General features: G+C 37.6%; 1 protein-coding gene across 2 annotated transcripts in view; it reads right to left on the bottom strand.

Annotated features, from left to right (window-relative positions):
• Window positions 1-5,701: 5,701 nt before the first annotated feature.
• Window positions 5,702-14,536, bottom strand: part of SPAG6 (sperm associated antigen 6) — a 59,630-nt gene continuing 50,795 nt past the window's right edge. For both annotated transcript variants that reach the window (XM_065919557.1, XM_065919558.1), the window contains 2 exons: window positions 12,878-13,023; window positions 5,702-5,805 (listed from right to left, as the gene is read on the bottom strand). In XM_065919557.1, the coding sequence (XP_065775629.1) occupies window positions 5,736-5,805; window positions 12,878-13,023 (216 nt within the window). In that variant the 3' untranslated portion in view covers window positions 5,702-5,735. The remainder of the gene's footprint in view (window positions 5,806-12,877; window positions 13,024-14,536) is intronic.

Genomic DNA, 14,536 nt, shown 5'->3' with positions numbered 1-14,536 from the left:
ACATCCTGCCCAATCTTTAGCTCACAGACCACACCCAAGGAATACAGCCCAGCTTTCGGCAGTGCCTGAATGAGGACAGGTCCCAGACACCCCACTGAAGAGGGAAGGCTGGGAGGAAGTTCAGAGATGTCTGCACTTGTGCTAACACCTGCTGGGGGCTCAAAACATTGCTAACACCTGCTGGGGGCTCAACAGAGGGACTGTTTTGAGTATGTACTCACTTCATAATACGCATGAATTGTCTCATGTAACCATCAATAAACAACCCCAGGACTTATGTACTTTTATGATTTCCATTTTCCACTTAGGAAACTGAGGCACAGAAAAGGTAAGCAGCTTGCTAAAGCTCACACAGCAAGGGAGTGGTTGAAACTGTATCTCAGTCAGGCAGGTGGGGCTGGAGCCCAAGCCCCTTGGCCACAAGTAACCATGTATAAAGCCCTTGTATTCACAGGAGCACATCTGACCCTCACAACATGGTAAGAAGGTCAGGAAAGATTCTCCCTGATTTACACTAAGAAAGTGGGAAGCCAGAAGTGGGTTACTGGAGTTAAGTCACCTTTTCCTTTTTTTTTTTTTTTTTAATGATCTGAAAAAAGCTGACAGCAGAGCATAGATGGACATGTGATAAGGAATGACTGGAGGGGAAACAAGACTTACAAAGTTTGGATAAGAGAAAGAAGTGCCCTGAACTTTAAACAGATGAAACACAAGCTGCATGGAGGGGAAGGGAGCTAGGGGACAGGCAAGGGGAGGTTACCCTGAGCACTGGAAGAATGAAAATTGTTTTACCTCAGGAGCCATGAGGACTGTAGTGATGCTGGATGATCAACAGTCAAAGAAATCACGCCCACAAGCATTCTCATCATGTTGAACTCGTTTACCTTCCTGAAATACTAGCTCCTGGTCCATGTCACTATTTGTCCAAGAATCCTGTTATTAATTTATGTCTCTGTTTATTTACCTGGCCTTTGTTAGTTTAGACAGCAAGGCTAGGAGTTATGTCGAAACAACCAACAAGAAGCTCCAGGCAAAATATGATTTTCACGTAGTTTTAAAATACAGTCATGGTGATAATATTTATACAAGTACTTTCAGAATTTGCTCTCATAGAACTAAAATTGTATTAATTAACCTCTGAACCTGTTGCTTGTTTTTCAATCACCTTAAAAATTCCCCAGTGTCGTGAATACAAGGGAACTTCACGAGACACCCATGCTCTGATAAACTTATCTCTATAAAAATGATCCACGTTAAATGCACTGGAATTCTATTTTAAAGTAGGAAAATAAATAATTATTTTGCTGTATTACTGCTGCCCACTCATGTATCTGATTTTGTTCAAGTCTCAAATGATAAGTATCAGAAAATATATATTCTATACTCATTTCAAAATTTTCCTAAAATCAATGTGCATCAACTGCAAAGAGAATTCCTTTACCTCTGTAAATTACAGCATTGACCTCAAGTTGTTTGTAGTGTTATATCAGTGTTGTTAAGATTTATCATAAGAATATTGCCTAAGTATAAACATTTTCATCAATAAAGTTCTATCTAAATCCTCTCACAAAAGTGAGTAAATTTCATGTAGTAAGTCCTTCCTAGCTTCCCTTTTCTGCTCCAAACCCACATTCTTTCCTTCTATAATTCTTGGCCATCAAAATCCTTCAGTGACCTGTAGCCACCAAGCAGGTTTCCAGGATTTGATCTCAAATAGTTAAAAAAAAAAAAAAATTGGGGGATTGTGCAGACTGAAATATTTGGCTATGCCTCAGGGGAAAAAAAATAAAAAGCACTCTTAATCCATGGCTCTGACAACACTGTTCTGATTTTTCTTTTTTTTTCCTCTGGTGCTGGCATGAATGAAATATAGGATGATTCATCCAATGAGAATTTAAATGCTGGTAGAAAACTGGACATAAATTCCAGGTGAATTGAAGGAGAAAGAGATCAGGGACTTGTGGGGAAAATGCAAGCTGAGAATGAAAGGAGAGATTCTATGAATACAGGAAAACAAACATAGCCAGGTTTGAACTCTAATATTTAAAGCCTGCTAAAGGCCAGTGACAGATGACACCAGGATGAGAAGAGCCGAGGGTGAGAAGTTTCTAGGCTGACTGTTAAATAGATGTAGCTCACTGATGAGTGTGCCCATGTGGGATTTTAATTACTCAGACATCTGTTTAGTGAAGTGTATACTAAATAGTGATCAAATACACAGATCAAATTATGTGGGGAGGAGAGTGGAGATGACATTCATGACTCAGAAAGGAGAGCTATCGGCCAGGAGAAAATCAATCCCGGCTTTACATATCACCTACAGAGAAGCAATTATTTTAGATGTGGAGCTAGTTAGCATCATAGGTCATGAATTTAATTAAATAACCTTCAGAAAACAGAACAAACCACCGTATTTAACTGTCAGTAAGACACGCTGCAAATTAATGGTCCAAATTCCTCTTCTCCCCTTACAGTTGTCAGTGACAAAACAAGGTAAAAGAAACTAATAGTTGATGTAACAACATGGATGGACTTGGAGGGAATTATGCTACATGAACTAAGTCAGACAAAGACAAATACTGCATGATCTCACTTGTATCTGGAATATAAAAAATACAGAAATGAATATAATAAAACAGAAACAGACACAGATACAGTGGTTCCCAGTGGGAAGAGGGAAAAGGGGAAGGGCAAATTAGGGGTAGGGAATTAAGAGGCACAAATTACTATGTATAAAAGGATACATTAAATAGAACAGGGAATATAGCCAGTAATTTATAGTAACTTTAAATGGAGTATAATCTATAGAATTATTGAATCACTGTGTTGTACACCTGAAGCTATTATAATATTGCAAAAAAACTATACAATTAAAAAAAAATAATTAAAGCCAGTTTGATCCTAAAAAAAAGTCCAAAATGCCTTAACCAATGGGTAAATGCAATAGTTACAATTAAGACAGCCATTTGATCCTTTTAATCTCTGAAATAGAAAAGCTACAAATCTGTTTTTTCTACACAGTGAATTTTGTAGCAAAATAAAACACAGTATACACAAACCTCACCACTTGCTAGCACCTAACTTAATCAAAGTTAGATGACTGGAAAACACAACAAATCTTTCATGCTTTCAAGGTCAGTTTCTAAATTTGACATCTTAGACTGGAGTTGGCCTTACCCAGGAATTTAAGGTCAGGGTTTATGAATTTAAGGAAAGGGTTGGAGATCTGAAAACACAACAGAAAAATCCTTCATTCTTTCAAGGTTAGTTTCTCAACTTGACATCTTGAATTGGAGATGGCCTTACCCAGGAATTTAAGGTCAGGGTTTATGTTAAGCAGGACCTCAAATCAAGTTTAGAAACAAGTAAATCTTTAATCCTGTATTTAAGGGGATAGTTTGAGAGGAAAGGTTAGAAAAACAGATCAACCTCCTGTTGTAAATATGAGGTTGTCATTTGTTTTTACATACTGCATGAAATATGCCTATTTGGTGGTCAGTGTCTTCTATCTATTTTACTCCCTGTGTCTGGGCAAATGTGTTTATATCAGAAAACTCCATGAGGGCAGGAAATTTAGCTTTTCTTTATCATAAGTCATCTGGTATAAACTCTACTTATCTAAGAGTGTGGGGCCTGGTGTGTGCCCAATTGCTGGCCAAAAAGTATATTCATTGACTGTCAAGATTGTCCCTAAATCACATATTGGTTTGTACAGAATGAAATAGTTGACAAAATTGTTTTATGCATCAATGCAATCTATCATCATAAGCATCTTATGAGTCAGCTGAACAAGTATTATCAGTCTTACTAACTGACAGACTGACTAGAACCCAAATGTTAATCTCCTTTCAGGCATCACTGATATGTATGCACCTATTTCTGCAACAGGTGACTGAATGAATAAAGTTCAATCAATAGTAAGATTCACCCACTCTGTTCCCGAAGTCCTAAAAATAAACTGCTGTTAATCTAAGTTAAAGAGATATCCTAATGACAGTTGAATTTCAAATAAACTTCAGGGGCCAGGGAGGGGAAATAGTAAGACAGGGTTTGTTCAGGCCAGAGGATTGGAATTGGCAAAATTCAAACCAGGACTGAAAATAACAAAGAATAGAGGACAAATGCTATTTTTCCTCTAGTATAAATAGAAAAAAAATTTTTTTTTTAATCTCTTAATAGACTTTTCAAAGAATAAAGACAGCTTCATTTTGCTTTAAGCCAAGAAATATTTCATAGCATACATTTTCCAAATTGCATATGATTACCTTGAAACACCCATTCAAACTCTATTAAATGTTTTATTTTCCTTAATTTAAAGCTATTTGGTAAGTATGAAATGATGTAAGAAGTGAAATTTCTCAAACAAAAAATATAATAGCAAGAAATACATAATGAGAAATTCACCATTCCCATAACATTTGCTAGACTGATACAAGGCAAAAAGAAATGGATTTGGGTTTGATAAAATTTTATCTTTATCTTGGGTTTGATAAAATTTTAAAAGATACAACAAAGCTACATATTATTAGAAAATGATGACAGAGATTAGTCTAGAAAATATAAAAAATAAATGGATAGGTTTCTTCTGAGATGGGGAAAAAAAGAGTCCAATAGGAAACCTGAAGGCTAACCTGATTGGAAACTATGTCCAAGGGACTCTCTGGTTATCATTTACTTCCTCTTCAGGCCTCCTGGGTAGATCACTGTCAGGAATGTCCCTTTAAATAAAAAAAAAAAAAAAAAGACACACACATGCCAACTAACCAAGACTCCTGAATCCCATCATATATTCCCCAAGGTTAGAAACACCACATAGGAAAAATAAAAAGGACAAAACTAATGCTTTTTTTATTTAAAATTTTATAACAACTCCCTCTTATCTTCCTTTCAGCTCCATTTGTGAAAACGCATGTAAAGTCTGAGTCGAATGGTATCTTTTTCAAAATTTTCCTTAAATCCCTGAAAATGTGACTTTTGAAACTTGGAAATGTGAAACTAGGACAACGGAACACTGAGGACCCATTTTACTTGCTTCAATAGCAGGCCTAGACTAAGAAGAAGCCTTTCAATGAAAATGAGAGGGATGTCTGCAACAGTACAATGCTTAATATTGACTTCTACACTATCCAGCCCCAGGAAAGGTAAGGAACAGTTCAGGGAAGAGTAAGATGAGAGGTAGAAAACTTTGGAGGAAGAGGAAACTTCCTAAATTCTTAGGAAAACCTGCCAGGGTACCCGCAGAGTTCATGTGTTCAGATAATGCATTTGTGGAGCCAGCGTCAGCTTCTTTCAAATGCCTTGCACTTTGTCCCTGTGTCCTCTTGCAACTACTTCCCCTGGGTATCCTTGGACTTCCCAAGGTCAGCCTTCCTTGCTTGTGCCTATGAGGCACTGGCAAATTAATTAAGATTTTCTGAACACTATCTTTCTTCTATATTTAGCTAGAAGTGTGTGCATGTGTGGTCTTTAATGGAACAATAACAAATATGTAAAGACCCTTTATTGTCTTTTTTAAATTTGCCTTTCCATCAGATCCTATGCAAAGGATCATGACTAGTTCCTTCATACATTCAAACCACTCATTTTTTAAAGTGTTACATAAATTTAGAAAATATTATCCAAAAGTATTTCACAATGACTAAATTAGTATGTATTTAGTTCGAATACTTAGAACTTTAATTAATATCATTCACAAATACTCTGCTGTTAATTTGAGAATAAAAATGTAACTTTTCTCAGTTAGTAAGTGGTTGATAGCTGTCCACTCTCTGCAGAAGTGTTTCTGAATATCCAGGGGAATAATACCTGAAAAAGAAAATTTTCTATTAGATTTTTGTGAAAAGATTTGGCACAGTATGCACAAAAGATTCAATGTAAGATATTTATCTGAAATAATTCTTTGAATGAAATCTCTAATACACCAACCAATTATACTGCAGGAATGCTTTGTGTATGAGGTTAGAAATGATCAAGGAAGAGAACACCAGCTCACAAGACTGTGCCAGAAACACAGCAAAATATTTAAGGAGTATCAATGCAATGACAAAGAAAGGGTATTTTCAAAGGAGCCAAAGTATTGGAGCTTCAGCATCAGTCCTTCCAATGAATATTCAGATTGATTTCCTTAAGATTGACTGGTTTCATCTCCTTGCAACCCAAGGGACTCTCAAAAGTCTTCGCTAATACCACAGTTCAAAAGCATCAATTCTTCAGTGATCAGTTTTCTTTATGGTCCAACTCTCACATTCATACATGACTACTGGGAAAACCATAGCTTTGACTAGACAGACCTTTGCTGACAAAGTGATGCCTCTGCTTTTTAATATGCTGTATAGGTTGGTCATAGCTTTTGCTGCAGTCACCATCTGCAGTGATTTTGGAGCCCAAGAAAATAAAGTCTATCACTGTTTCCATTGTTTCCCCAGCTATTTGCCATGAAGTGATGGGACCAGATGCCATGATCTTCATTTTTTGAATGTTGAGTTTTAAGCCAGCTTTTTCACTCTCCTCTTTTACTTTCATCAAGAGGCTCTTTAGTTCCTCTCTGCTTTCTGCTCTAAGGGTGGTGTCATCTGCATATCTGAGATTATTGATATTTCTCCCAGCAGTCTTGATTCCAGCTTGTGCTTCATCCAGCCCAGCATTTCCCATGATGTACTCTGCATATAAGTTAATAATCAGGGTGACAATGTACAGCCTTGATGTACTCCTTTCCCAATTTGGAATCAGTCCATTGTTCTATGTCTGGTTCTAACTGTTGCTTCTTGACCTGCACACAGATTTCTCAGGAGGCACATGGCACATCACAGTCTTGTCTAACTCAATGAAACTATAAGCCATGCCGTGTAGGGTCACCCAAGACAGATGGGTCATGGTGGAGAGTTCTGACAAAACATGGTGGAGAGTTCTGACAAAACATGGTCTACTAGAGAAGGGAATGGCAAAGTACTTCACTATTCTTGTCTTCAGAACCTCATGATTAGTATGAAAAAGCAAAAAGATATGACACTAAAAAAGATGAACTCCCCAGGTCAGTAGGTACCCAATATGCTACTGGAGAAGAGTGGTGAAATAACTCCAGAAAGAAGAGACGGGGCCAAAGCGAAAACAACATCCAGTTGTGGATGTGACTGGTGGTGGAAGTAAAGTTCAATGCTGTAAGAAACAATACTGCATCGGAACTGGAAAGTTAGGTCCATGAATTAAGGTAAATTGAAAGTGGTCAAACAGGAGATGGCTGTTTTAGAAACAGTGAACTAAAATGGACCAGAATGGGTGAATTTAATTCAGATGACCCTTATGTCTACTACTGCAGGCAAGAAACCCTTAAATGAAATGGAGTAGCCCTCATAGTCAACAAAGGAGTCCAAAATGCAGTACTTGGGTGCAATCTCCAAAATGACAGAATGATCTCTGTTCCTTTCCAAAGCAAACCATTCAATATACAGTACTACAAGTCTATGCTCCAAACACTAATGCCAAGAAGCTGAAGTTGAACAATTCTATGATGACCTACAAGACCTTCTAGAACTAACACCAAAAAAGATGTCCTTTTCATCACAGGAAACTGGAATACAAAAGTAATAGGTCAAGAAATACTTGGAGTAACAGGCAAGTTTGGCCTTGGAGTACAAAATGAAGCAGGGTAAAGGCTAATGGAGTTTTGCCAAGAGAACATGCTGGTCATATGAAACACCCTCTTCCAACAACACAAGAGATGACTCTACCTGTGAATAACACCAGATGGTCAACACCAAAATCAGACTGATTATATTCTTTGCAGCCAAAGATGAAGAAGCTCTATACAGTCAGCAAAAACAAGACCGGGATCTGACTGTGGCTCAGATTATAAACTCCTTACTGCCAAATTCAGACTTAAATTGGAGAAAGTAGGGAAAACCACTAGACTACTCAGGTATGACCTAAATCAAATCCCTTATGACTATACAGTGGGAGTGACAAATAGATTCAAGGGATTAGATCTGATAGACAGAGTGCCTGAAGAACTATGTACAGAGGTTTGTGACACTGTACAGGAGGTGGCGATAAAAGCATCCCCAAGAAAAAGAAATGCAAAAAGACAAAATGGTTGTCTGAGGAGGGCTTACAAATAGCTGTGAAAAGAAGAGAAGCTAAAGGCAAAGGAGAAAAGGAAAGACATAACCATCTGAATGCAGAGTTCCAAAGAATAGCAAGGAGAGATAAAAAAGCCTTCCTCAGTGATCAATGCAAAGAAATAGAGGGAAACAACAGAATGGGAAAGACTAGAGATCTCTTCAAAAAAACTAGAGATACTAAGGGAACATTTCATGCAAAGATGGGCACAATAAAGGACAGAAACAGTATGGACCTAATAGAAGCAGAAGATAATTAAGAAGAGGTGACAAGAATACACAGAAGAACTGTTCAAAAAAGATCTTAATGAGCCAGATAATCACGATGGTGTGATCACTCACCTGGAGCCAGACATCCTGGAATGTGAAGTCAAGTGAGGGCCTTAAGAAGCATCACTACAAACAAAGCTAGTGGAGGTGATGGAATTCCAGTTGAGCTATTTCAAATCCTAAAAGATGACATTGTGAAAGCGCTGCACTCAATATGCCAGCAAATTTGGAAAACTCAGAAGTGGCCACAGGACTGGAAAAGGTCAGTTTTCATCCCAATCCCAAAGAAAAGCAATGTCAAAGAATGTTCAAACTACCGCACAACTGCACTCATCTCACATGCCAGCAAAGTAATGCTCAAAATTCTCCAAGCTAGACTTCAATGGTACATGAACTGAGAACTTCCAGATGTTCAAGCTGGATTTAGAAAAGGCAGAGGGACCAGAGATCAAATTGCCAACATCTGTTGGATCATTGAAAAAGAGAATTCCAGAAAAACATCTACTTCTGCTTTTTTGACTACGCCAAAGTCTTTGACTGTGTGGATCACAACAAATATATGATACAATAAATGGATTAAAAAAACTAGCAAGTGTAATTTAAAATTTTCTAAAACACTTGGAATAATTAAACCTCCTAAGGTGTTTTCTCCAGATAAACCTAACATTCAAGACTTACTTTATCCTTTGTTAATTATCTTTATCTCTCCTCAGGTGCTTGACTTAAAAACTCATAACTTATGTTACATTAGTTTCTTCCACAATTTGTCAAGTTACTGTGGATAAAAGAGCTGCGTTTTCTCAATAGTGTGCTTATAAGCAGTCACAGATAAACATGTGCATACATGCATACATAAAGAGCTACATTAAAGAATATTTCTGCACCAAAGGCTCGTGTGATTGCTCACTCAGCTGTGTCTGACTCTTTGCAACCCCATGGACTGTAGCCTGCCAGGCTCCTCTGTCCATGGATTATCTCAGCAAGAATATGGGATTGGGTTGCCATTTCCTTCTCCATGGGATCTTCCCAACCCAGGAATTGAACCCACATCTCTTGTGTTTCCTGCATTGGCAGGTAGATTCTTTATCTGGGTGTATCCTAGCCACTTGGGAAGTCCCAAAAGGCCTCCTACCCTTGAGAAAAATTGCCCCTAGACAGTGAGTCTCTTCAAAGTATTCCTAGACCAAGGAAGTTACAGCTGTCTCTCTATGAGTTAGTCACAAATTTTAAACCAGGCCTCACCTTCCTAGGTCTTATAAATGCATAGACACAAAGTAAATACTTTTTATAGAAATGGTAAAGAGTGAGTGGATTTAGAAAAACCAAAACTTTAAAAATCATGCTGTTTCACATGGTAGCCACTAGCTACAGGTGGCTCTCGAGCCCTAGAAATATGACTGAGGAACTGACTTTTATATTAAATTTTAATTGAAAATATTAATAACTGATATTCAACTCAGTTATTGGAAAAAATTTAAGTGTGTTTGGAACAACTTGCATATCTACTTTTTCAACTGTAAACTTTATGTAATCTAAATACAGATCATGCATTTCCAATGAAATTTAATATCTAAATTGAGATGTGCTGGAAGTGACAAAATGCCCACCAGATTTCCAGAACTTAGTATAAAAAATGTTAAATAGCTCATTAATAATTTAAATATTGATTACTAAATGCTAGAGATTGTGTGGAGAAAATGGAATACTCCTACACTGTTGGTGGGAATGTAATTGGTACAGTCACTATGGAAAACTGTATAGAGGTTCCTTAAAAAACTAAAAATAGAACTACCTTGTGAACTAGGGATCCCACTCCTGGGTATATACCCCGAGAATACCATAATTCAAAAGACATATGCATCCCAGTGTTCACTGCAGCACTATTTACAACAGCCAGGACATGGAAGCAACCTAGATGTCCATCAACAGATGAATGGATAAAGAAGATGTGGTACCCATAAATAATGGAATATTACTCAGCCATAAAAAGGAATGAAATTGGGTCATCTGTCATCATGTGATGAACCTAGATTCTGTCATATGGAGTGAAGTAAGTCAGAGAGAAAAAAAACAAATATTAACACATATATATGGAATCTAGAAAAATTGTACTGATGAACCTATTTGCAGGGCAGGAATGGAGACACAGACTTAGAGAACAGGCTTGTGGACACCGTGGGAGAAGACAAGGGTGGGATGAATGGAGAGCGTAGCGCTGACTCCTGTATGTAAAACAGATAGCCAGCAGGAAGTTGCTGTACAGTAAGGGGAGCTCAACTCGGGGCTTTGTTATGACCTGGAGGGGTAAGAGGGAGGCTCAGAAGGAGGGACTGCGTGTATACATACAGCTGATTCACTTTGTTGTACAGCAGAAACTAACACAGTATTGTAAAGCAGTTATACGCCGATTGTGAAAATAAATTTATAAAAACTTATCTTGAAGACAACTTCCTGCTACATTACTATGAAGAATCTGCATTTCATAAAGATCATTTTTTTCAGATACAGATAGTAGCTTTCTTTTTGCCATTCAACATCTCTGTCTATTCTTTTACTGATGCAGTTGATTTACAATGTTGTGCCAAACTCTGTTATACAGCCAAGTGACTCAGTTATACACATACAGACATTCTTCTTTTTATATTCTTTTCCATTATGGTTTATCAAAGGATATTGAATATACTTCCCTACTCTATACAGTAGGATCTTGTTGTTTAAACATCCTATATAACAGTTTATGTCTGCTAATTCCACCTCCCAGTCTTTCCTCACTCTTGGCAACCCAAGTCTGTACTCTAAGTATGTGAGTCTATTCCTGTTTTATAGATAGATTCATTTGTGACATATTTTAGATTCCACATATAGTGATATCATATAGTATTTGTCTTTCTGAATTATTTCACTTATTATGATAATCTCTAGTTGCATCCATGTTGCTGCAAACGGCAATATTTCATTCTGTTTTATGGCTGAGTAGAAAAACATCTACTTCTGCTTTATTAGCTATGCCAAAGCCTTTCACTGTGTGGATCACAACAAACTGTGGAAAATTCTTCAACAGATGGGAATACCAGACCACCTTACTTGCCTCCTGAGAAATCTGTATGTAGGTCAAGAAACAACAGTTAGAACCAGACATAGAAGAACGGACTGGTTCAAATTGAGAAAGGAGTACGTCAAGGCTGTACATTGTCACCTTGCTTATTTAATTTACATGCAGAGTACATCATGTGAAACGCCAGGCTGGATGAAGCACAAGCTGGAATCAAGACTGCTGGGAGAAATATCAATAACCTCAGATATGCAGATGACACCACCCTTAGAGCAGAAAGCAAAGAGGAACTAAAGAGCCTCTTGATGAAAGTGAAAGAGGAGAGTGAAAAAACTGGCTTAAAACTCAACATTCAAAAAATGAAGATCATGGCATCCGGTCCCATCACTTCATGGCAAATAGCTGGGGAAACAATGGAAACAGTGATAGACTTTATTTTCTTGGGCTCCAAAAGCACTGCAGATGGTGACTGAAGCCATGAAATTAAAAGGCATTTGCTCCTTGAAAGAAAAGCTATGACCAACCTATACAGCATATTAAAAAGCAGAGACATCACTTTGTCAACAAAGGTCTGTCTAGTCAAAGCTATGGTTTTCCCAGTGGTCATGTATGGATGTAAGAGTTGAACCATAAAGAAAACTGAGCGCTGAAGAATTGATGCTTTTGAACTGTGATATTGGAGAAGACACTTGAGAGTCCTTTGGACTGCAAGGAGATAAAACCAGTCAATCCTAAGGAAATTAATCCTTAATATTCACTGGAAGGACTGATGTTGAAGTTGAAACTCCAATACTTTGGCCAACGGATGCAAACAACTGACTCATTGGAAAAGACCCTGATGCTGGGAAAGACTGAAGGAAGGAGGAGAAGGGGACGACAGAGGATGGTTGGGTGGCATCACCAACTCGACAGACATGAGTTTCAGCAAGCTCTGGAAATTGGTGATGGACAGGGAAGCCTGGCATCCCGCAGTCCATGGGGTCACAAAGAGTAGGACATGACTGAGCGAGTGAACTGAACAGAGTATTCCATCAACATCTCCTTTCTATCTGTAATAGCAGTAATTTGTAATAATAGTCTCATTAATATGAATGTGAGCTTAAGGCAGAGAAACAATATGCAGGGAACTATAAAAATCAAACACTTTCTATTAACAGTTGATAATTTACTTTGAACTCTGTATTTGGGTACTCTTTAGTAAAGCATACATTAAATTAGTACAGAAATGTCTCAAATGACATTTCAGTTTCATTTGGAAAAGTATGTGTCAATCAGAGCATCATTTAATTTGAAGGAAAAGAGACCGAGGGAGAAGCAGGAGTATATGTTGGTCTTCTGTGCTATTTCAAAGTCCACATTTTCGCACGGTGGATATAAAAATCTCAATTTGAGAATAGAAAAACAGAATAACACTGACCTTCCCAAAGTTCATTTTTCCTACCTTACTATTTCTTCTGGGTAACAGTTGTTAATGCTGTTGATATATTCTTGAAGGAGAGATCCAGGTTCTGCTTTTATCTCTTGCACCTTTTTAAGTCCACCACTTGTTACAAAAAGTCGTCGAGCTTTGCTATCATGTGGCAGCACCTTGAAAAGTGAAGCACATAAAACTGTCAGCTTTTCTTTTCCAAGGTGGATTTTTACTCTTGAAAAGCAATAATATATGAGGAAATGAAAAAGAGAATTTATGTCTAATATACCTGGAACATAATGAGCCTAAATTTGCAAATGATTCTAAGAAAAATGCAGCCTTTTGGGAAATGTATCAACTTGGTATGCTGTGGAGATGCATTAAAGGCAATGAACAGAAGCAAAGGTAATAGAGATCCAACCGTATAGTTATGATAAAAAACAGTGGCCGTCCTTCACTTACAGCCATTCAAGGTCTCTCCAAAGTTAAAGGCAAGCTCCTTAACAAGGCACAGAGGGTCTTCTGTGACTCAGGTCCTAAATAACTCTCCGAAATCCTTCCATACCAACCTCTACACTAAATTTTGTTTCAATAACTTCAAAGGGTGCGTCTGAACCATTTTTTGCTTTGCCTATGCTGCTTCCTCTTCTCTGAAATCCCTTCTGCCCTCCACACACTTCTCACATTACTTGGGAGTAACTTCGTTTAAGAAACTTTCTCTGGGACACCCCTACTCTCTTTCCCAGGCTGAGCTGGGTACATTTCTTCTCTCAAAGCGTTCTGTTAGACCCCTTTCAGTGCACTTGCCACATAATAGTTTAACTATTAGGGACTTCCCTGGTGGTCCAGGGGTTATTAAGACTCTGCACTTCCACTGCAGAGGGCACAGGGTTCCATCCCTGACCAGGAAACTAAGATCCCAGAAGCTATTAAAAAATAAAATTTTTTAAAGTTTATCATGAAGTCTAGCACACTGAAGTGTTTTCTGATTGTTTCATCCAGTCCCCCAGCTCAATTATAAAGTTCCTTGAAAAAGAACTTGGTCTTACTATTTTTCGCCTATCCCTTAATGCTTAACTTGTAGGCATCTAACAAAACTAAAACTACAAAGGGATCTTGCTATTAGAATGATAATACACATCAACTAGACAATAAAAGATGACACTAAGTGTGCATGTTTCTAAAAAGTGGAAATGCCTATAGGCTTTAAATATTTTGTTTGGCCTGGAGGGTTTTTATTATCGCCTATCTTTTAAATTAATATTTTTTTATCTTCTGCCTTGCTTTCCTCTCTCTTTTCTAGTGCTCTGGATCCTTAGATTAAGAAAAGGTAAAACTCTACCTGAAGCAAATATTCCTAAAGGCACATAAGAGTATGTGGTATGTGGTATTGTGTTTATTTTATCTTAGCTAACTTCCACAAATCCCACTGACTTACTTTAAAAGTGACTTATTTTGAACTCAGTTCAGGCTAGTGTTCATTTTCACAGCAAGTTCAATAAAACTAGAATATCTCACTCCTGGTAGCCTGAAAGATTAGAGTATGAAATGAAACTTTCAGAAATAATGTCAGCTATGCACAAGAGATGATGACGGTCTATAGATGATCCACTTGTCCCCTTACACTTTCCTCCCTCTTAGCTGATCAAATTAGTTGGTTGCTTTCTTACTTAGCATCCAGAAAGCAAA

This window comes from Muntiacus reevesi, chromosome 2 (genome assembly GCF_963930625.1).
Source record: "Muntiacus reevesi chromosome 2, mMunRee1.1, whole genome shotgun sequence".
NCBI lineage: Eukaryota > Metazoa > Chordata > Mammalia > Artiodactyla > Cervidae > Muntiacus > Muntiacus reevesi.
Note: the sequence above shows the minus strand (reverse complement) of the source record. Positions and strands in the feature narration are given on the sequence as shown.